This window comes from Triturus cristatus, chromosome 3_1 (genome assembly GCF_964204655.1).
Source record: "Triturus cristatus chromosome 3_1, aTriCri1.1, whole genome shotgun sequence".
In the NCBI taxonomy this organism is placed as follows: domain Eukaryota; kingdom Metazoa; phylum Chordata; class Amphibia; order Caudata; family Salamandridae; genus Triturus; species Triturus cristatus.
This window is the reverse complement of record NC_140583.1, coordinates 894,426,981-894,451,823: the sequence shown is the minus strand read 5'-3', so window position 1 is coordinate 894,451,823 and position 24,843 is coordinate 894,426,981. Positions and strand designations below refer to the sequence as shown.

The window sequence follows — 24,843 nt, the reverse complement described above, 5'->3', positions numbered from 1 at the left end:
AGGGTCTTCCTCCGGATCCTTACTTTTATCAGAAGGGGAAATAGGCAACACCGGATAGCATTTATCTATCGCCATATGATGCTGTCTCTCTGAAATTTCCATTTCATGATTAATCTCATTATCTTTAAACTGCTGGGCAACCTGTATAATCGTAATACTTTGTGTTTTCTTATCTCGTTTTGCCTGTTTAATTTCTCTCTGTTTGGCTTCCTTACGCCAGAGGCGGAAAGAGTCAAACATTGCCGGCCGGGCTTTGCTTTTAAACAAAATTGCTTCCAAATTATCTAATATGTCAGGCTCAAAGCTACCATTCTGTGGCCACTGTAGAACACCATCGTTCTTTGTGTATCGGATCCATGCCTCATTAAAGGCAATGGGGGAATAAAGCTCATAAGTGGGAGTTCCAACCGGAGGAATTGGACAAGAGTCCTCCAGCCGGGAATCCCTATCACAACCAAAACAACAAAACTTTCTAAACTTACTCAGACCAGGCATCGTTATTTCACTGGACTGTTCACAAACATCAAGGGGTTAAATCAAATAATATAGCACAAACGTACTCACCCCTCGGCTTCGGCTTTTGCAATAGCCGAATCAAAGACCCAAATCAAAACAAAAATAGTGGGAGCTACCCACCAATACTTAACTAAGTGTCTTCTTACGCCAACAGAGGCCCGTCTAACGTCTCGCGATACCATACATCACCAAAAGGGGCCAAAGCAAGGCGGCAGTCAGGGCAGCAGTCGTCAGCAGCCGTCAGGAAGGAGAAACGTGCTGAAAAAGACCTTCGGACCACTTCGACATACAGGGGTCGCTTGACATGGTTCGCGATTCCTCCAGAATTTTCTTGCGGGGTTCCTCACGACCCTCAGGCAAAATCGCTACCTCTGAAGCCGCCTCACAGAGGGCACCAATTGAAGAACCAGGGCCTTATGGGCATGGCGGAGCAGGGCACGCCTTAATCTCCTGAGTTCACCTGCTTTGTTGAACAGAGACACAGGACATTCTGTTGAGCGTAGAAGATCAGGTTTATTAGCTGCAGCTAAGTATAGTTGTCCCAGAAGTACACTCAGTATGTTCTTAGGAGACTGCCACTTTACTCCGTGGCGCACAATCTTTTATAGCGCATAGATTCACCAAGAACACTCCCAATGCATACATGGTTATCCAATGAGAAGAGTTTGAAAACAAGATATAACCAATGAGAAAAGTTTGAAAACAAGATATCAAGTAACCCAAATAAACCTCTCTTCCAACTGTTTTTGTCACCCCTCCCCACAAGTTAATCAGTGGTAGTGTCTACAACTCAACTTGCAGGTGGCAGGACATATTTGTATGCTTTGGAGGACAGTTGTAAAATGAGAGAATACAAGTAGAGAATAGCGAAGGCCAGAAGATAAGATAAAGTCAGGAAAGAATGGTGTGAACCGATAGACAGTTGAGACAGGGTTTAGTCAAACCAGACGAGGATTAGTGGACTCAGCCAGTCCCTGACATCAGTCTCGTAAACAGAGGCAGAAGGTTATTTGACACGTCGCAGTAAGATCAGCAGAAAAACTTCGTTCATTGTGCTGCCTGAGTGAGGGCAACACAAAATGGCGGTGGAACACAACTGAATACAAGCGAGATCGAAAATCGAATTTTCTCAACCCACAGCTTGCTACCTCAGACGATTCAAAACTCGCATCTCGCTCCAGCAGGTACATTAGTCACTAGACAATGGTGAACCACACCTGAATAGAAGTGAGGCTGCTTTTATTGATTGAAAACTGGATATACTTGGAACTTTGCATTGCCAGCCGCCAGTAACAAAACCACCCCTCTTTCCAGCCTCCCAAGGAAACACCCGATTTCCGGTCCGGCCAGTCAGGCCTTGCTACCACCGTCCAATGGTGCCCCTTATCTTCACATAGACCGTCTCTCATTTGTATTTAATTTCTTTTATAGTGTTAGTCATCGCAAGTATGTAGGGCAGGGTGTCGGAGTGTGTTACAGCACACACACATTATATAGAGACAATGACTCATATAAACGTGAAAGTCAATGTATAGGAAATGTTACTTAAGATAATGGGTGCTACAAGGTGTAATCATACTTTTATCTATCATTCAGTCTTTCACCATTCATTCTGTCCTTCCATTTGTGTGCCCATCTATATCCAAACATATTCAACCATTTGCAAATCTATCCACCATGTATCCTTCCATCCATAATTTCACTTATCCATCCCTCCATCCACCCTTCCACTCATCCATCCATCCTTCATCCATCCACCCTTTCACCCCATCCATCCATACACTCATCCATCCACTCTTCCACACATCCATTTATTCACTCATCCATCCAGCCATTTACCCTTTCACCCATCCAGCCATCCTTTCACTTACTCATCCATCCACCCAGTCACTCATCCTTCCACCCATTCACCCTTTCATTCATTCATCCTCCCTTTCCCTCTCCATCCCCTTTCACTTATTCATCCATCCTTCCACCCACCCACCTACTCATCCATTCATGAATCCATTATTTGACCTTTTTACTCATTCATCCTTTCACTCATCCATCCGTCCGTTCTCTCATCCATCCACCCTTTCACTTCTTCACTCATCTATCCATAATTTTGTCCATCTGCCCCCTTTCACTCACTCATCAATCCTTACATCCACCCTTTCACTCACCCATCTATTCACCCTTTCACTTATCAAGTCATCAATCCATCCATCCTTTCACTCATCCATCCACACATTCACTCGCCCATCATCTACCCTTTCACTCATCCATCTATCCTTTCAATCACCCATCCACCCTTTAACCCATCCATCTACCCTTCCACCCATACATCCATCCATTTACCTTATCTCTCATCCAACCTTCCACTCACTCACTCATCCATCCATCCTTTCTTTCATTATCTATCCATTCACCCTTTCATTCAGCCATTCATCCTTTCGCTAATCCATCCAGCCATTCACACATTCCTTCACTTATTTACTCACCCACCTTTTCACATTAAGAGCTGAGCCTTTGTCTGCAGAGTTGCAGACAGAAGGGGCCCATCAAGAAGTTCACCTCACTGCAGTTCCTAAAGCAAGGGGTGGGGTGGGGGAGGGTTCACTGTGCCCCTGCACATAGGCAATCTGAAAACATAGTAGTCATGCATGATGCACAGTGCCAGGACGTGAGGTAACTGTGACATGGTGTTGTTTCCAGGGCTTTAAGTGGGGTAAAAAAAACTGGAGGGTCTCTTCAAAGGGGGTGTTTGATGTAATTAAGAGCGTGGCTTAAAACACCTAGGCTAAAAATCTGTGCTTAGCATAGTGTTCCGCCTGACTGATACTATGTTGTTTCTGTCATTGCATCCAGATATATAATACAGCAAGTATCACTACACCAACAACACGCCAGGACTAATGGCTTTGTCAATGGTTGTTAGTTGCTTAAAATAAAAAAGCAGCAACCATGGCTTTGTTGAATATAATATTGAAAATGCATCAGTTCTAAAATGATGAAAGTGAAAGAACTCGAGCCCCTTCTTTTTAACTTGTTTCACAGGCTTCTTTATATAAACTTGTTTCTCACGTTGCAGCATGGGCGGTTTACCTTTTATCCATCTACCAGAATCCCCTGCTGTACACTAAGGCAGGAGGAGGCCGCCACATGCTTTAACAGCCAGGACTGACCCATTGTCATTCTGCATGTGGCAATCAGCCGGCATACAGAATGACAATGGGTGGGGTGGGGCTGCTCTTGTGCTCTAGGAGGAGTGCTGGTGGCCCCATCAGGGGGCTGATGCTTCTTGCAGGAGGGCAGTGCTGATCCCTGTAATGGCCATAATTACGGACAAAAGGCGTCCGTAAAAGAGATCCTCATGGACAACAGATGTGAGGTCCAAATTACGGACAGTCCGTGAAGTTTACGGACGGTTGGTCACCCTAATCTCTCAATGTATATGGTCCCATGTCCCTCTCGTTTGTGGTCAACTGTTTGCCAGTTTTATTCAAAACATTAACTTTTTAAGTTAAAATTATACAAGGACCTCTTCCTGAAATTCCAAAACCGTGGAAAAATGTAGGATGTCAAAACAAGATTTGACTTCTTCCTTAGGATTCCAATCTTTTAGATTTTGAGGATGGCAAACCCAGGGACACGAGGGCTCAGTTAAATGAGGAAAGAACTGTGACAGTGGGGGCTGGGGTCATGGAGAGCTAGGCATTAATGTGGCATCCACCAGAACCTGTCAGGCATCCTGTCAGCCTCGATCTCTGTTTCCCAACTCCTGAAAAGTTGGGTGAAGTGACGTTTTCACCTGCAGAGCAATAGCTGTCTCTGACATTGGAAACATACCATCAGGCACCTGTCTGTCAGCTGAAATGACGTTGGAAAGCCCACATGTTCAAAGGCCTCCTGATATCATGTTAGCCATGTATTCTTGTGCTCGAAAGAAAAGAATGTCAGTGTCCTCTAGGCGCAGAGAAAAAATAATAATGTAAAATATGGTCTCTGACAATAGACACTACATAGAGGTTACTATTTTCTATAAACTGGCCAACCCTTCCTATTAAGAAAGATACCCAGCTGGACTCTTGTTGCTTTTTTATATACCATAACTTACGGGCTATAAGGTTATATTAGTACACAATTAATATCTACATACCCACAATGGCTCACTATTTGTTTGTTATTGTTTTTTTTCAAATTTTTATTGAGCAGAAGTATGAAGAGAAAAACAAACGTAGATAAAAACAGGGGATTTAAAACACCATTTGACCAATAATCATTCTTATACATAAAAAACATTTGAATTAGGCTGATAGTTATAAAGTGCAGTATGGCGTGTTCCAGCAATATCCCGGCTGGAAACAACTCCTATAAATTACAATGGTTAATATCCCTACTTAATACTAAAGTGCAGTGCTAAAGTGCTAAAGTGCATCCAGTGCCAACTTTCCTTTATCTTCCTAAGCTATTCATCCCAAGGTGTGTTATTAAATTGCGTTTTTTTTGTTTGTTTTTTTTGTTTCTGATTTTTTTATCAACCCCCTTTTATTCTAAACAAGACTTTGCAATGCAATGTGGGCTAATTCTTCCAGTGTGATCTCTAACTTCGCCATATATTTCCAAACAGCAGCGAACTTTTTAATAGCCCCCACTCTCTTTGTATACTCTTCTTAAAATTTCCCTGTGCATTTCATTTTATTTAGCCATCCCACATAAGTAGGTATTTTCGAAGACCTCCAATTCTGAAGTATCAGGGAGCTTGCTACAAGGGAGGCCATTGCTATAAATGTCTCCTCACCTCTTGTCATTGCCAGGTTTACACCTTACCTAGAAATACCGAAGAGAGCTACATCTGCCTCGGGATCTAATCTCTTCTGGATCCTCAGCTTAAGGCCGAGAAGATCCTTTCCCAAAATTGCCCCAACCTTGGACAAGTGTAAAATGTATGTTGTGCCACTGCCCTGTATGTAACTATCTTACGAGTAATGGGTTATGCTATCCCTAAAGACATATATTCCATCCTAAAAAACCCTGACATGCTATGACACACTTGTGTTTGGAAACCATTGTAAAAGCGAAAACACAGCATAGTTCAGCTAAGAATGTGAAACAAATGACTAGCACTGCCTTTTATCTGATGTCATATGTATTGCCCTAATGTAATGTCAATTATGCACAGGTGTATGAATTGATACCGTATTGTGTCGTACTGTATTACACTGTCATGGGCCAACAGACATGCCTGGCAATAAAAGCATATATTATCCAATTATGGACATATTTTATGTAGTGCTTTAGGTGTATAATATGCCATCCATCGGGACAGTAAAGCCATTCTTTTAAAGTTGGCTGCTCTTAGGGCCTTACTCCCTAACTGTGATATGGCCTGCCAATCCCGATTTGATAGTGTACATTGTGTCTCCTGGGTGACTTTTTCAAGGAATTTCATGACCTGAGTTAATTCCCTTTGGGAGCATAAAAGTTTCCCACCCCTCTTAACTTTGCTCCCAATAGGGCAGTCACAAGTTTAGTTGGACCGGAGAAATATACAATCTGTATATATTCAAAGAAGCATGGCTTACTTCGGTCATCACACCTACTTTGGACCTCTTGCCAAGTAATCAATCTATTTCCCACTAGAAAATGCCCCAACTCTTTCAGGCCACAGTTATTCCAACATCTTAAATGGCTAATCTGTATTTGAAGACCCAGACTTTTACATTCACCTAATTTTAAGTAGTAAAACCCTGTAGCACCTGTTTGCTTAAAAAACGTCTGCATTCTATAAGAATATTCCTGCAAAGTCTTGTACCTAGTTTTTTTAGGGAGTTCTGCTGTTTTTAAAAATATCGGAATCTGCGAGCCTGCCTCCTGCACGATTTTATCCAGAAAAAAGTTATCTACTAATCCGTTCGAGTCCACTAAGCGAGCTGTCAGATCTAGAATGGCGGCTTCATAATATGTACGAATTTGAGGCAGTGCAAGCCCCCCCCCGGTTAATATCCAATTGGAGCACCGAGAGTTCATCCCTGGGTGCCTTCTTACTCCAGACAAACTTTCTAAACATTGTTTCAAGCTCCTTAAAAAATATTGTATTCATTTTTATAGGGGTATTTGAAAAAAGAAAAACAAGTAAAGGCAGAATGGACATTTTAAAATGTGCCACACGGCCTATCAATGTGAGGGGTAATAATGACCAGTCATCTAGCAGTTTTTTAATTTTATTCCGCATGGCTTCATAGTTTAATTTATAAAGTTCCCTATATTGATTAGTGATATATATCCCTAGTTATCGAATTGGATCGGCATTAAGGGCTTAAGGTTTTTGGGGAGGAAATCACTCTCAGTATTTTTGGTTAAAATTTCAGTCTTATGGTTGATGTAATATCCCCCAATCATTTCAAATTGAGCAAATTCTGCTAATACTAGCCCTATATTCTGGCTCTCTGGACTAAGATGGAGAATGATGTCATCCGCAAACAACTTTAATTTTGCCATAGCTAATACTGGAGCTCTAATTGTCATATTATTAAGAATTTTTGTGGCCAAGGGCGAGATGAAAAAGTTAAATAGGATGGGTGAAAGCGGACACCCTTGTCTGGTCCCCCGATTCACATTAACTATCCCTGTTAAGTTTGCATTAATAAAAACCTGAGCCTGTTCCCGCTGGTAAATATTCCATAACATTTTTATAACCTTGGGGGGGAGGCCCCATACCTGCCCAGACCGTAAAAAAGAGCATCCCAATTGACTAAATCAAACGCTTTTTCTGCGTCTACCATCATGACAAGCGCTGGAGTTTGATTACTATTAAAAAAGTCAAGTGCCTGTAGTAAAAACCCTGTATTTGCAGACATTAACCTCCCTGTGACAAAACCTGTCTGGTTTCTGTGGATCACTTTTTGTGCCAAAGGGGTGAAGCGCTGTGCCCAGATTTTCATTAATATTTTGTAGTCCCAATTAAGTGGACTCATTAGTCTATCGCCATTATTATCTGTGGGGTTTTTCCACTTTTTCACAAAACTAACAATGATGGATTCTTTTAAAGTTGAGGGAACAAAATCATCCGCCTTTACATAATTTAAAAGCTTTGTCAAAAAGGGTGTTAATTCCTAAACAAAGACCTTGTAGAATTCTTTTGATAACCCATCATTTCCACAAGCTTTAGCTCCCGCCATTGTATCCAGGGCTGCCAAAATTTCTGCTCCTGATATATCGAGTTGAATCTTCTCAGCCAGGGTAATTGACAAATGCGGGAGATTTACACCCTCAAAATAATGCTGAATTGACTCTTGCTCGACCATATACTTGGTAGCATATAGCTGCTCGTAATGCTCCACAAATACTTAGGCAATCCTTTCCTCATCCGTCACCGTAGATCTGGTCCTAGGATCTATAACTTCAGGAATTAAGGCAGCTTCCTGTTTACCTTGGTTGACCAAGCAAGCAGCTTGCCTATCATTTGACTTTCTTCATAAGCTCGCTGTTGGACTGTCCGAGAACTATTCATTTCTTCTAGCAAGAAAAACTCTCTTAATTCCTTTTTTGCTTTTTCAAGCTGACTTCCAGCTAAACCATCACCCAGTAAAGAGACATTCTTCTGCATCAAAGCAATATTGACTGCCTGCTGGAGTTTTGCTATATGGATGCTTCGACTTTTGGACTGAGCGGCCATAAAAGCAATCATTTGCCTATTCACTCCTGCCTTAAAAGCCCCCCATACTGAAAAAAAGTCTGCTGTTCCCTCATTGACCCTAAAAAAACTCTTGTACTCATTCCCTTATGCCCACTACCCACTGTTGATTTGAAAGGATGAGTCAATCCATCTGCCACCTGGTTCTTGTCCTCCTTTCCTTCTCAATTTCTAGATCTAACTTGACCAAATAACGGTCTGAGAATGAGTTGGCCCCTATTTCCGAGCTAATATGTTTCAGGGAAGGAGATATTATAAAAAAATCGATACAGGATGCAGTTTGGAATTGACGGTGAGCTTTATGCCATGGGTCAAGTAACTGATGATCTTGTATTATTGCATCTAGAACTTTTTTAGTCTTTGGCTTTAGTTGTTTTTTATTTTTATTTATTTGAAGTATCCTTTAACAAGTCTTGAATGTTATTAAAATCCCCTCCAAAGATAATCTGCCTGAAGCTACTCTAAGTAATTTGTTAATCTTCATCACGGATGTGAGATCATCAATAGTTGGACCATATTAGTTAACAAAATTTAAAGTGATCCCTTTTAAATTCACCATTACCCACTGCCATCGTCCATGAGGATCCCTCTGCACTTGAACAACCTCGCCAATCCAGGCCCCTACAAAAATATATAGCTACTCTCATTGCCAGCCCTGCTGAAACAAAAAAAACTTTCCAAAATGCTCTTGGGACAAAGAGTTTTGGTGAATTTGTTTTCAAATGAGTTTCCTTGAGAAAAAGGACTTTTTTCGGTCTAAAGGAAGCCAGCCATCTTACTAGCCCTCCATACTTTTGTTTGTTTAAAACTCCATTTACATCAACCAAAATAATTCGACATTTAATACCCATCTCTATGATTTATTTGTAAAAATGATAATACTTGGTTCAAAACCCTGTTTTCCTCCCATCTCTCCACTATGCTTCTGCTCTTTTTTATTATTTTGATGCCATACACCCACCTACTACCCCCGTTATCCCCATCCCTTCCCGTCCTCCCCTACTGCTCTTATGCAGTGCCCTGGTGCTGAACCCTGAGTGACCCCTCCCCCTTCCTTGATGACCCTTCATGACAATCTGTAATTCTATTCTATTCTACAGAGGAAATTTCTCTCAGCAAATCCTGTGCTTCCTCTATATTGTGAACATATACAACTTGCCTCTCACAAGCACTCGTAGCGTCGATTGCTGAGCTATTGAAGCCTGCGTGCCCTTGAGCCTTAAAAAATATAACATTTTAATGAACTCTTTACGCCTACGTGCGGCTGCTGCCTACATATCAGCAAAAATCTGACAGCTAAAAACCTAATTAACCGCAAATTGCCTCTGATGGATTGCCTTAGCTAAAATCTTTTCTTTAATATTGTAATCAGCAAAGTTAATCAAAATTATACGTGAAATCTTTGAATTTGGCAATGGATGTGAGGAGACCCAATGTGCCCTTGTTATAATGAGGTCGTCAGTAAATTCAGGCAAGACATTCTTCTTAATAAAAGTCTCAACCCATTGAAGTGTTTGGGACCCCTCACTCCCCTCAGGAACCCCAACTATTCGTAAGTTTACACGCCATGAATGATTCTCGAGTTCCTCAAGTTTACTCTGTAGGGCAACTTTTTGCTTTGTTGCTTCATTCACTTTCTGGTACATAGTATTAATTTGATCTTCCAGATGTACAATCCTTGAATTTGCTTCTTGTATTCTAGCTGGAAAACTAGCCACTGCCTCCTCAATTTTTCCCAGGCGGTGGAGAGAGGCTATTTCTTTCACTTGAGATATCTTCATTTCTCTTATCTCCTCTAAAATAAGATTCAGCATAGTCTTTATGTCCATTTGGTGAATGATGTCTTTTTCATGGATTTGTTCCGGCAAGGTATGTTGGGATTCTCCATTTTCCTTCTAATTCCAGACTTGCTGTCCTGAAACTTCCGATCCTCCTTTGCTAGGTGACTGGGGCTGAAACTGATGTTGAATTGGTTGCAGCGGTAATATTGAATCTTGTGGAGGCGCCTGTAACTGAGCCTGAGCCTGTGGCAATGGTGGTAATGCCTGACCCTGAGGCTGGAGATCAATCGAGGTATTATTGAACTTATGAAGGACATTTTTTTAAAGCTTTTTCTTCTGAGATAGCTACTTGTTGTGAGAATAATTGCGCATTTTGAGAAGGGCTAGTTGATGTCTCCTCAAAAGACCCCTCCAAAGGCCTTTGTGGTTTTGTCGGTAATTTTGCCGGTGTAGACTGAGCAGCCTGAGATGCCTTTCCTTTTGAAAATAGTGGGAAGTCCTTATAGGTTTTCATACTCTCCTTGCTCACCCAGGCAGTTAAATCAATTTCCTGTTCTTCCTCCAATCTTATTTCTTCTTCTGGTGCTCCTCCAATTTCCTTCTCTGCGCCAGGGTCTCTAGCTCCCAATTCCTGATGGAATTCTGGTGGCTCTTCTTCCGAGCTCTCAAAGCTAGAGTGCTCTCACCGCAAAACGTGGGGTTGCCAGGCTCACCTTCTCATTTGGTCTAGCTGCAGCTGAGCGTCTTCCTTTCCACTTTTCTCATACTTAGGCGTCAGCCATTAACCACCTTCTGCCCCCTGCACACTCGCAAATCCAAGCAGCCCAAAAAAAAGGGCTCTATACAATTGTAATCTGCCGCAAGATGAAAACCCCCAGCTCCCGGCTCCCAGTACTAGCCGTCTCAGCCTGTATTACCTTTGGAGGGCCGTCAGACCCTGCCGCCGCTGATTTTCCTGCTGCGGCGTCCATTTGCTGTGAGTGGATCTGAAGGCTGGGGGGAGGAGCACTGGTCACTAGTGGCTGCGAGCGGTCATGCCGCAACCCGCCGGAAAGGTGGCTCACCATTTGTTTGCTAATTCTGCATTTGTGTATCTGCATCAGAAGATGCTCATATGCAATTTAGATAATTTCATCAATTTGTGTAATACATTTTGCAATTCGCTTGTCCAATTTACACAGGTTTATGCACATTCAAATCTTTGATAAACAAGTTTCGTTAATGTATGAAAGGGAATTGTATGAGCTTGTATTATGATCAGTTCATTTGGAAAACAACTTAGAGACAGTAGAAACATGTTAAGCATATTAAGAGAGAAATCTACAGTTGCTTACCTTGCGTGTAACCTGTAAAGGACACATACCCAAATACAGCAAACAACAAGCTGACAAATACAGCAAACATTACTGACACATGAGTAACATGGAACCAGTTATGTAGTGTGGGTTCTTCCATGGATCCAAAAATGAAAAATATATTGTGATGGCAAATAAACACTGAAATGAAGAGAAAACAGAAATTATGCTACAGCCATTATAAGTTAACAAAAAGAGAACATACTTGTTCTTGATGGACAATCATCATTAAGGGGAAACATTAGATTAAGAAAAATATAATTTAAAAAATATATACGCCTTGAATCAATCGAACACATCATTGATATTTACAACTTAATAAATGTCATGTAATCAATTTAATGATAAACATTTCCTAGACTGATGATCATTATGCGAGGTAACCCTGTCATAGGCCAGGTTCATACCAGGAAATCTCAAACTAGCAAAAACAAAGAAGTAGCAAAAGAAAGAGCGTAAAATAAATTATTACTGATTAATGCAATAGCTGCAGTTGCAATTTAAAATGCTGCAAATACAAGCTATGACAATCAGGGGGAAATGGTTGCAGTGGTCGTTGTGCCACACAGGAGGAGCAAATTGCTGAATTCCATGTGTGCACGGTGTCTGTAAGTCTGTTGGCATCTTTGAATTTATTGCCTATATACCTGTTGGTCTGTGTGCTTGTATACACAAACGTCTGTCTGTTAACTGGAGTGAATGGGTAACAGAATGCCTGTTTTTTTACATGGATGCCTTTATGTCTTTTATCCTGAGTGGATATGTTCCTGAATGTCTGATGGTCCTTGAAGAAGTTGTTGTTTCTTTTCTACCTCTCCTTTCAGCTGGAACATAGCAGCGCAGGGCTGGGGATGCACATTGCTTTATTGCGTGGAGGAGTACTGTTATTTTGTTGGAGGCAGTGCTTCATTTGTAAAATATTAAGTGCCTGGGTCCTGACCAGGAGGCCACTGCAGCTTACAACACCCATTGCCACTGACAGCGCTGCAAATGGCAGTACCAAAACACCTACTAGCCATCTCTCTCACCTGAAAGTGTGACAGTTAAGATTTTTCTAGGTCCCCAAAGCTAAAGGAATGTCGGGGAGGCAGGTATTAGTAATTTGGTATGTATATTATATTAAAAAACACCAGTTTTTTTGTTCCTCTCTAAAGTAGTTGAGCAGCGCCACCATGTGGCAGAGTGTCGTAAGTGTGGTGTTGACAATTAAGTGCTGGTGCTGAGCACCGGAAACCACCAGCTCAAATTAAGCACTGGTTGGAGACATTTTTGCTGACAACTGTGTACTGTATGACCTGAGCTGCAAGTGGGTTATGCAGAGATTTCTTTAGCGTTGCTGTGCTCTCCTCAACGTTTTTTGCTGTGGTCAGCAAACTCCTTGCTCCTTGCTGACCACCTTGGTGTGGAGAGCTTGCCAAATTTAGATGACAACTGGAACAGTCAAGTGGCATTTGCTGTTTTTATGTTTTTTGCAGTGTCATATAGCACAAATACATGGCCCAAATGTAGTAGAGATCTTTACATGAGCTTCTTTGTTTTTGTCACAGGGAGATTAAGTGCTGACGCCGGGACTGGAACCTGGTTCCCCAATTCCAGAGTCTGCTGCTCTAGCCATTAGGCCTCATTTCCTCCCTGTATGACAGAAGTGTCTTAGCAAGGTCTCAATCTCGTGCTTGGATTAGATGTGGCAACCAAAATGAAAGTGGTGATCGTTGGAAGGAAAACCTCGGCTAGGGACACGACCTGGTGACCAGCAGACCTCTGTTCCACACATACTTCCCAAAACCCACGCTAGAAATTTAGGAATCATCCTGGATGAAAAGCTTGACATGACAGCACAAGTAAATGCAGTTACCTCCACGTGAATCTGTATCCTGAGAATGCTGCAAAAGATTTTTAGTTGACTACCTGAGAACGCTAGGAAGATGGTCATGACAGGCTCTGATCACAAACAGACTTGACCACAGCAACACACTCTACACAGGAACTACCAAGAAGTTCCAGAACAGTCTCCAAACCACCAAAATGTTGCAGCAAAACTCATCCTCTTCCTATATCACTGCACACACATCAGGAAACCCCACTGGCTTCCCATACACAAACTCACCAAGTTCAAACTACTCACCCCCACATAAAAAGCACTTCACAGCACGAGTCCTGCCTACCTCAACAGCCACAATCACTTTCACTCACCTCCCAAGTACTTACGCCGAGCCATACTCTCACTAGCACATGTATCTCGCATCCACAAAACAAAAGCTGGAGGCCGCACCTTCTTCTTCATCTCCCCCAAAGGGTGGAATGACCTCCAACATCATATCTGTGCTTAACCATCGTTTCTTGAGTATCAGAAGAAGCTGAAGCCATGACTCTTCGAATAACCTCACCAAAGGGATATCTAACTACCAACCTGGGTACCATCATGGTCAGCTTGAAGCTCTATGCCAGAGTAGCTCTTCACTACATAAACATATAGAAACTAGAGAACAGAGTGAAAATATGCTACAACTTTAAGGTATTTACCCATAAATGAGCATTACAAACAACTGTAAAGTCAGTGGCACAGAAAATGGACAAGACGTGCAATGCAGAGGTATGGTAAAGCAATTGAAGGTGCCATTTGCTCCCATTTGTAAGTCCCTAAGGGTATAGTGCCCTGGCTAGAAAACATACTCATTCTACAGTCAGCTCACTTGTTACACTGAAACACCGTGATCTTATACGCCTTGAACTGTCAGAGGCTCAGTTACCACATAACACTGTATGGAGGACTCATGTAGGAGGACCTATGGTCTAAGTAAGACCCAAGGAGCCTGGACCCGTTGTGCATTCATCTCTGATTTACAGCTAACAAAGTATCTTCCAAACATTGCTTCTGGGTAGAATTCAGTCTCTCTACCACCATCTTTATTGACTTAAATGTATATGTTCACCCCAATCTATGTGTAAGAAAGTAGCATAAAAATAGATACACAAATAAACAATCTAGATAAATTACACGTAACACTATTAGAAGTACGGTAAAGAGCAAGCTGTTTAAATTTGCTAGGCTTCTGATCCTTGTTCAGTTTGCACTGGCGTTTTTGTGCCCTCTGAAACCTGCTCAAGTGACCAGGGTGTGTCTGAATACCTGGTATCTGCATGTTTCCACTGGGGTCAATGACTGTTTCTAGAAGTGGAGTACTGGATAGCTGTAGATATTGTGGCTCCCCTAGAGATAATATTTATTTATTTATACCATTTATAAAGCTCTCTATCGTTCTCCAACTTCATTGAGGAGGAGCCGGTCGGGAGAAGAGCACACCTTGACTTTTTTGTTCTCAAAACTCGCCTTCATCTAAAAAGACGAATTGAAGGAAGATGTGACCAGTCCCCTTCCTGATGTCAGGCCTTTTGGTTGTCAGACTTTGCTGACGACTTGTAAAAACCTTTTATCCGTATATTTACTGCTCCTTTGAAGCCAGCCTATCGTCCAACTAGAGTAGTGCTTTGATTTCATTCAAGTGCCAAAATTGGCCCTCCCGTACCGGTTTGGAAGTCTGATCTATGAGACCGTCGAATTTGGATTTCAGCTCTACGACCCCCTCTAGTGGATGAGCGTCACTTCATCCTTCTGCTCGTTTTCATTAAGAAATGTTACAGTCTGATAACTGGGCTCATTGACATCTTTTTCTTACGGTCCCATGGATATCTGACACGAATAAATTCACGCCCTGAAGAAGGTGTTACCCCGGGGAAAGGGGGTGTCACACCGAAACGCGCGCCAGCGTTTTTTCGATTTGATCTGCTATTTAACCTTATTAGTTACTTAGAATTATTGAGACTTTATATGTTCAAAAGGATAATTTCTTGTTCTTCTGTTTTACGATTGAATCCTCATGACCACAAACTCTTACCAACAATATATTAATTCTTGTTTTCTCCTGAAAGAAATGATATGCCAACCACGTTGGGCCTCTGAATTGTTACTTCCCAGATTTTAGGATGTCTGTGTAGTATGTTTTCATGGTTTGGATGGACTTAAGTATGAATGAGAATGTTTGAATAATTTGTGTTTCTGATTTTCCATGGGCATTGTTGTTTGTATAATTGTGATGCCATTTGTTAGTTGAATTGTTTTTTCCAATTTATGATTCATTCGTTTAAGGAAACTTTTTCAATCACTTCGAAAATAAAAAAGTAAAAACATGATAACTTGTTTCGTAGTACAATTTATATGCATGGTCTAGCAAGAGTGGTCTTTATTATAAATTGACTTAATTGCATTTTTATAAAAGCACATAGGTACAGCAGATTCTTCCTTGTTTACTTTTGAATAAAGCTCTCTATCACCTAACAGGCATCCTGGCGCTAACATATCGGTGTAAATCAGACTAGAGTTCCGGAAAACGAAGAGTACCAACATTAAGCACTCCGGAAGAGCCACGTTTTTAGTCTCTTCCTGAAGGGGAGGAGGTCATCCAGTCGTCTCAGCTCCAAAGGAAGCCTGTTCCATAGTCGAGCTGCCGAGGTGCTGAAAGCACTACCTCCTAATTTTGCTCTTTTAAATCTAAGCACCTTCACCAATCTCGCTGAGGAGGAGCGAAGGCTTCTCTCCGGAACATACCAGGCAAATTTCCTCCTCATCAGTTTCGGCCTGAGGCCATGCAGGGCCTTAAAAACTAAGCAGAAAGATTTAAACTGGACCTTCTGAAGTATCGGGAGCCAGTGCAACTCTGACAGAGCCAAGGAAGTAGATGAGCGTCTTGATTTCCCCAGGGCTAGTTCTGCTGCTATTGCTTGGATCCTTTGGAGCCTTTCCATTAGGTATCTCGGGGATTCCAGCAATAAAGCATTACAGTAGTCCAGCCTGCTTATAATGGTACATTATACTATCAATGCTCTAACCTGTGCAGGCAGAAGCGGGAGAATTTTACGGAGTGCTCTAATAATAGCAAAGCAGCTCCCTACGGTTTTGTTAACCTGAGATTTGAGCGTCGGCTCATTATTAAATATAACGCCCAAGTTCGGAACCTTCTCGATAGACAACAGTGGACTGGCTGTTGTTAATGGCCAGAGGTTCGGGGGGAGCACCGCAGGGGCCTTCCCCACTGGGCAGTAGAGAATCTCGTTTTTTTCCGAGTTGAATTGTAGCGAATTCTCCCTCAGCCACTGAGCAGTATCTCGAAGACAGTCATGAAACACGTCCTGAGGTGTGGACTGTTCTCCCTCTAAGGAGAGAATCAGTTGGGTGTCATCCGCATAGTTTAGAATGTTAATATTATATGACCTTATAACAGCAATAAAAGGTTTCATATAAATATTAAATAAAATTGGGCTGAGCGCCGAACCCTGAGGAACACCGTGCAAGATATTAGTGAAATCCGACTGATAGGGAGGCAGAGCCACTGCTTGTCTCCTATTTGAAAGAAAAGATTGACACCAACTCAAAGCCGTGCCTGCTATCCCCACCTCTTTAAGTCTCTCCAGCAGAATGGCATGATTGACCGTATCGAATGCATCAGACAGGTCAAGCAGGATTAGTACCTCTGTCTGCACGCAAACGAAGCTCGTCCATCACAGTTACTGTACCGTCTCTGTACCGTGAGCTGGCCGAAACCCAAATTGCACATCCTCTAATATTCCATTGGTTTCCAAATATTTCGAGAGAGCTCTACTGACCAGGCATGCTACAATTTTTGCAGGATTGGGTAGCAGGGAAATCGGCCTATAGTTTTTAGGGCAATCTTGGTCCAGTGTTGCCATTTTTTAAATAATAATAGATCAGGTGCCAGCGGGGTCACAGCGCAACAAAGCTCTGCCACATTGTTTCTGCTGACCTCACAATATCCACTCTGTCTGCCAAGAGGGACCTACACTTCACAACTGTTTTTCTTCTTTTGAAGAATGCAGAGCTTTTTGCTATCTACTCTTGTGTTTGCTATTGTGTTTGTTGGTGATTTTAAGGGCAGATTGGCAAATTGGAGACCATGAGACTACAGTGAGCAAAATTAAGTTTGGGACATTTGTGGATCCTCAATTTGCTCCTTTGTCAGAAACCGTTAGCCGGCTGTTCAGGTACTGCAACGCTGCCCTGAAATCTCTGAGAAGGATCGGAAACTAGTGCCTGATGTACAGAGTGATTTAGCAGTAGCAAATCCTGAATTATAGTGTTTTTGACAGCTAAATTACTTTTTCTGATGTACCAATCCAATTTTGCAATTCAGGCAACCTTGTACAAATTGAATAAAAGGATTCAGAAACTCATACCAAATGCAATTTGGAAGGGGCATGGTGAGAACGTTCCTTCCAAATTGCGAGTCAATAAGGTATGTATCAATGATTTACATCCATGATTCCGGTCGCAAACCCTTGATCTGTTACAGACTCCCAAGTTGGGGTGGTAGCGGATTCACAAAGGGGAAAGGTCCCTTTGCAACCTCTGGGTCCCCTTCTTGTTCGGGGATCAGTGTGGCAGGTTTAGGGGGAATAAGCAGTGGTACGCCATTTAGGGAGAGTAAGACAGAACCTGAGCTACTTTGGAAAGTAGTCACAGGGATGGTGGTCTGCAGTCCCTTGATTGTAACCAGACACAGGGGAGTCACAAATTGAGACCTGTCTAATTAATATTATTCAGGAAAGTGGTTTTGCAACACCCTGCAATATGGTATTTTCTATATCGACTTAGTTGTGCATAAGTCGGTTCACAAAATAAGATTGCATCCGCAAAAACTCAGTGTGCAATTTGAAACCACTTTTTAAGAATGTTATCTTTGTACATCAAGCGTAAGTATCTACTGGAGTGTGGTTGGAGGTCCACTTGTAGCCCAAACAGAGTCTCATTAGTTCCTAGGGCAGCCAGCTCTATACTGTGGGTGCTGATAAACTGAATAATTTAGCGATTCACCTATCATTCCACATGGCCACTAGGGCACACTCAATCAACACAAATCGACTAGAAAATCTTAAACAGAGGAAAAAGAGAAGAATGGGAAAACAAGGAAATTGATTCCACATATTTTACACAGTTTTAAGTGACCACAACTAAGAAAATGCCTTCCTGTAACTTACCAAATGATATGACACCAATTGCTTGCATGGCGTTAGGTTTTGCAAATACCCAGGCATCTTCTGTTCGGGGTCTAAAAGATAAAGCAATTTTTGTAATATTTTCTTCTCCAATCATCTGGATTCCACCCCCCCTTCCCCCCATTCAACTATGTTAATGAGTGTCAACAATGAATAAATAGCCTCATACCCCACAGATATAAGTATAAAATGGAGTTATAACCACAGACTAGTAGAATACAAATTTCCCATTTAGGCATTCCCCCATGTCGTAGTACTCATGTGGTTGCAGATCTGACAAAATTCAAGCTGCTAAGCAACACCTAAAACAACTGGCCCTAACCCAATAGTATGGTTCTATCAAAAACCTAGTGGTAAGCCGGTGCAGAGTTACTGAACAAGAGCAAAAAGGGCCCAAGCAACATACATGCCAATGGATGTATGCTGCGCCTATCAGTGAATGTGGTTTGAAGCAGTGGCGTAGCTAGATCTTGTTTGCCACCCGGGAGGTGTGGTGGGAGGCTGCCGCACCCAAAACTCATGCCTTCCAGGGTGAACCACCTCCTGCCCCCTCCTTGCTATACCACTGGTTTGAAGTGAACAAAGGTCTTGCTACTGTTCTATTGCCTTAGCACTGCACTTAAAATGCACCCAACGTAGGTGGCTGTTTTAAAAAAAATGTCAATCCTGTCTATTTTTTATTGACTTATAAAACATACTCAATGGAATCTAAGAGCGGCTGTACTAACTTTCATCTTCCACATTTTTATTGCATAGAATCAACACAGCCGTGGCACTTAAGGGATAAATACAATGGCATTTCTATACGTACAATACGTGGTGATATGTATTCTCTTTTTCTTCCCACACCCTTGCTCCCATCCCTAATCCTGCGCCCCATGTTCTTGTGCCACTCACTCTTTCATCTCCCCGCTTCCCTGCTCCCTGTCCCACACCCCATTAATATATTTTTTTTACCATGGCCATATGCTGGAAAGTACTACTGGATTACTTATTTGCTTTTTCGTAAATTGCACAAGTTGTTCAGTTTTATATATTCTTTAATTTCGTCCGCCTTGTTAGATTGGTAAAATGAAAGTGGTCACCTGCTTTATCATACGTGTGCAGGCAAATGTTACATAGCACCAGGCGCGCAACGCCCATTGGGATTATTTATTTCTTTAGTCGCCACTTTCCCGTGGTATGTCACACTCCACTACCCTCCAACCAGACCCGCCCCCGCCCTGCCTCGCCGCCCCACAGCGTTACCTGTGCGAGCTGCCCCCGAGCAGATGTGCACATGGATCACGAGGGATATGCACGCATGCATCACAATACATGTTTGTGTGTATTGGGGACCATCTTGGAACGGGTTTATTTCCTGCCATTCGTGTTCATGGATCGTGACACATGCAAATGGTAATCAATCATTAGCAAAGCAATAGCCCAGCATTTTTGAGTTCAGAAATATTGGCTTTGCCTATACCTGTTTCTCTCATGTTTCGTGTTGAGATATGTATGTTTAATGCTGAAAACATCATACGGACAGACTGAAATAGTAAATAGAAGAAAACTGAGAGGGTATTCATTTTGTATCTGTGTACCCAGGCTACTCAAAAGTGGTTTTACAGTGTCGCCTATGTTCTGTAAACCCAAGAGAAAGAGAGCAGGCTCTCTCCCAGTAGCATGCTGGCCTTAATGCAAGCAAGGACAATGGGCCCTACGATTCACAATTGAGGAGCAAAAAACACATAACTGGACGAAAGGGCCTCTCAAACACCTGGGCCCCAGTGTCCATTTTATACAACAGAGTTTTCCACTCTCTTATGCCATTGAAGAGGCCAGACAAAGGACTACTTCACTTCTGTGCATACTATTTATTTTCAGATGCACTTTGAAGAGTGTTTGCACAAGTTCAGCCACTATAACAAACAATAACGCATTGAGATGAGGTGGCACAAAACACAATTATACTCTGTTTTTCCATAAAGAGATTATGACACACCTGACTTTGTTATGTTCCTTTAGAAGTAAGGAAGTTCTGATCCGATGCTCCTTCTTTGGGAAGCATGAATCCGTTGCAAAAGCACTGTTAGCTCCCTAGAGATGTTGCCATGTCTTTTTCTGTGATGAGTCAATTGATAATACCAGCAAATACATGGTTTGTTGATTTTTCTGCAACTAACATTTCTCAAATGGTACCCATTAAGGGTTCGTTCATGATGTTGTACTGCCTTGAGGGTTAGGGGATTCCTTAATTATGGAAGGTGCCATAAAATAGCCTTTTTCACTATGCTTTGAGTTAGTACCAGGGACATCTCCTCCGTATTGGGGGAGGAGGATAACCCCTCTGGTCTGTCATCAGCGGTCTAGCAAAAATTAAAATGACCGCTGACTGATTAAGCCGATGCCAGCAGTGTAGGGAGGGGTGGGGCTGGGCATGGGAGGGAGGAGTGGTAGGCGCACTGTAAGTGTGCATGTCTGTTTGGCCAACCATCTCTTGTGTTGCAAAGCAGGGTTGTCATAGCATGAGATCAGAGCTGAGATTGGGTGGGAAGCCTGTGCCCCAGTGCATGCTTGGACTCGAGTAGAGCGAGAGAAGAGGACTGAGGTGGGCGCATACTCAGGTAAGTTAAAAAAAAAAGTATTATTCCCCTGTCCCGTCCCCATTTTTGAATTGTGGCAGCCATTATTAGTTGCCACCCACATTTACCCACCATTACAGGAGTGTCCCCATGAGACTTCTCTGTACTCGTCTTATTCTTGCTGTCTTACATGGATTGATACTGACTGGTGACAGACTACTCTGTTTGTGTCCCTCAAACAAATGACACTCTGTGCCTTTTCCCTGCAGAGTCATGTATTGTGTTACAGAAGTAATGCCAAATGTGCTTTTGTCATTGCAGCGGGACATTTTGCTAGCAAATGGCAGCCTAGATGTTCCTTGTGAGCTTTACCTGCTACTCTTGAAACAGTTCATAGTTTAACTACTCTGAGAGCTTGTCACCTGAATTATACTAATCACTCCATGCTGCAACTTGGTCTGTGCTTGTTAGTGTTGCCAGATTATTTAGTGTGGTTAAATACACCATCGACCCATCCTGGGCATTCCTTAAACACCTACATTTGCGCATGAAGTCTTAGCATTGGTTTATCTCAATTGAATCAATTGGACTCAGGTTCTAGATTATAGTGGTTTGTGGAAGGACATACTGGACTGCAACTAGTACACCATTTGATGCACATTTATCCAGTAGTCATTATGATTGTTGAATGGTTTTGAGAGTTGTTTTCTTTAGGCTTCAATTTGCTTTGGACAGCTTATTTTCTGTTGTGTCCCTTTTCTTATTACAAGTATGGGCCAGCTGGTCATGGCATGCACGGCACTTGTGGCTGGTATGTGTGGCAGTGGGGGACCTACATGTCTTGAGCCCGTGAGAAAGCTCTACAGATGTGACAAATTCATCGGAGCCTATTTTTGTTCTGCTAAATTTGGGTTGGTTTTGCCTCCCTTGTGAAAAAAACAGAAATGTATCAACACTAATGGGGTAGCGAGAATTGACATGCATGCTCTGGGATCTTTTTGGGTAAGAAGGGCACAGTTAGATTGACAAAAAGGTTGGCACATCGTTCCATGTCTTCTTAGTCTCTGAGTCTTGGTCTTTCATTTCACAGCCTAGCGCTTTCTGGGATTTGCCAATTTTGAATCTCCATCCACCACAAATAATAGCTACACCAACCAATGCCAAAATCTGATCTGATAGACGTGTGAATGACACCCACAACAATGAATGCCTGAAAAGGCCAGACTTATTGACTTTGCCAATGATTGCTTTTTCTCACACCTGCGTCTTGGCCAGCAAACTTTCATAGGCAATAGCAGCTCGTGGTGTTATAGGCAGTGATATCAGTAGAATGGGATGTGGCGGTGTGGGACCATTGTGCATCCCAGTTGTCAGACGTGTTCTGTTCCAGAGTGTCATGGGGCTGCTGGACAGAGATGGTCAGTATTCCTGCAACGGATCTTGGTACGCTCCAGCATTTTTATCTGCGTTTACTTTGTCTCTCTAAAGCTGCTTTGTGTTTTTTTTTTGTTACACAGGTCATCTCATTTGCAAAACATTTAAGGGTGGTTTCCTCATGGTGTTTCATATGTGTTTGTTTTTCTATTTTAACATGTGTATATTTATGATTAGCCGTGTGATGTCGCTTGGTGATGTTGTGTCAGGCAGATGTATTTATTACGTACTGCATTCCCTCAGGTTTTTCTATTATCATTTTGGTGGATTGAATATGTGCATTGATTGAGTAGAGTATGTTAGTGACGGAGCACGGATATCTGAATGCAATCTCTTGGTAAAATCATCAAGTATATTTCGCCATTGGTCATAGGGACCTTTGTTGTTAGTCGACTTGAAGCGATGTACAGAAGTGAACATCTTAAATTTATTTTTAATTTTGTTACGCCTATATGATTCCACCAAAAAAAATCACTAAATTCAACCACAAACGTTTATTTCAAAACGTTAGTCCTAACAGTATCTATCAATCAATCAATTAATCAATCAATCAATCAATCAGCATTTGTATAGCGCAGCACTGCCACCCCTAGGGGTATCTGGGCGCTCTCATGCAAAGCAGGAATAAATTCAAAAGAAACAGCAATATGGTCTGGAGACCAAGATGTGCCAGTAAAGTCATATTAAGATGAGGGACAGAATAGTGACAGCCACACTGCAAAGGAAACACATAGATGCAATCAGGTGTTCCATAAAGAAAATTTCCCTTTCTAATCTAAAGATATGTTAAGGTAGAGCTCTATAGGTAATCTCTACATGGGAAACATAGAAGATGTCAGCATGAGTTTGCGCTCCAGTAGAATCTGAAAGAAAAGGAGAGTGTTAGCATGAGGCTTTGCAGTCAGAGACGCCCAGCAGAGAGAGATCTGTTCCCTCTCGAAGTCAGGATAAATCCTGCTTAACTAACTATGAAACAACAAATACAAATTGAACTAACAATGGCCAGAACATCCATATCTCATTCCCATCACTGAGAGCGGATCAGGTAATTGCAGTTGAAGGGAGCTGAGATACTCCCTAAGTACCCATCTCCACACCGTCAGAAGTGCAACTGTTGGCTTTGGATGGTCCACTATGAACCGGTGGCTTTCTCTCACCATCACCGCCCCGCATTCGTTGTGAACTTTCTCCTTCCAAGCTTTGCTATCAGCAGTCTAATACATCCCATAAGCATTTCTCTAGCTAACGAGAAATATGATAACACACCTGCAAATGAAAGAAAACCAATATACTGGCAGTGTGAAAGTAAGCAGTTCAGCTGAGTCCTAATGTCAGGCTAAGTTACCTCAAGAATCAAAATGGATGCACGTTATCACAAAATAAATCAATGAGAAACAATCCATCATTATTATTCATGAATATATATCATGAACATGAATACGTGAGTCGATTAATCAACCGAATACACTTATATGTGAATTCTTAGTGGTTACACCAGTTACATACTAATAATTCTTTGAAATGTATCACACATGTTAATGAAGTTAAACCACATATTGAATGTAAATGTCGTATATGAGTGAATAAATGTGTATACAATACATAAATAGGGTGGAGCCTAAATTACGCTGCTCCATTAGTTTTCTAGTACCCCTTTGCTCATGTCAGGTGCATTAATGTGGTGGCAGTTGAGATGCACCCTATTACTCGCTTGCATAGATTGATATTTATAATGATGCAACCTGTGGTTGAATAGACAAAGTTAAAATTGTCTAGGGCATATTTATCAGTTCACTGTGGATACCTGAATGCATCTGACAGTCCAAAAAATGAAGCTATATTAAGGAAATTAGAAAATTATGATGTGGCAACCTTTCTGTCAATCTAACTGTGCCCTTCCTACCCAAAAAGATCTCAGGGAATGCATGTCAATTCTTGCTAGAGCATTAGTGTTGACTAATTTCTATATTTTTAACAAGGAAGGCAAAACCATAGCAACCCAAATTTACTGGAACAGAAATAGCCCTGATGCATTTGTCACATCTGTACAGCTTTCACATGGGCTCAAGACATGTAGGTCACTCACTGTCACTCAAGAGGGCCATGTACATCAGAACATCTGCCCTATTCGCGCTGTATATTTTTCTTGTTCGGGACAGACAGGAACACCTGGTGATCCCGAATAGGAAACAACAGAAAGAAACACATGCTGCCGGAAGCTTCTCAGTGAAACAGGGCCAATGATTTTTTGGTTTGCAGAAATAAACTCCCACTTCAGTGATTTTTCTCTGCAAAACAAGAAAGTATGCTTGGTGGCTGGTCAGCTTTAAGTGTGGTTGAAAGAGCTTCCACTGCACAGGCTTTGGCACATGGTCATCTACCATATTTCTGAAAAGGCAAAGAGGAAGACCTTCAAAGCCCTGGCAAACTGACTGCCATACTTTAAATAA

The 24,843-nt window shown here is 42.0% G+C and overlaps 1 protein-coding gene across 1 annotated transcript in view; it reads right to left on the bottom strand.

The window, feature by feature from the left end:
* SLC38A11 (solute carrier family 38 member 11) overlaps positions 1-24,843 on the bottom strand; it is a 336,603-nt gene that overhangs the window by 99,466 nt on the left and 212,294 nt on the right. Inside the window, exons 9-10 of the mRNA XM_085646219.1 lie at positions 18,378-18,448; positions 11,307-11,468 (exon numbers count right to left, since the gene is read on the bottom strand). Of these exons, the coding sequence (XP_085502345.1) occupies positions 11,307-11,468; positions 18,378-18,448 (233 nt within the window). The remainder of the gene's footprint in view (positions 1-11,306; positions 11,469-18,377; positions 18,449-24,843) is intronic.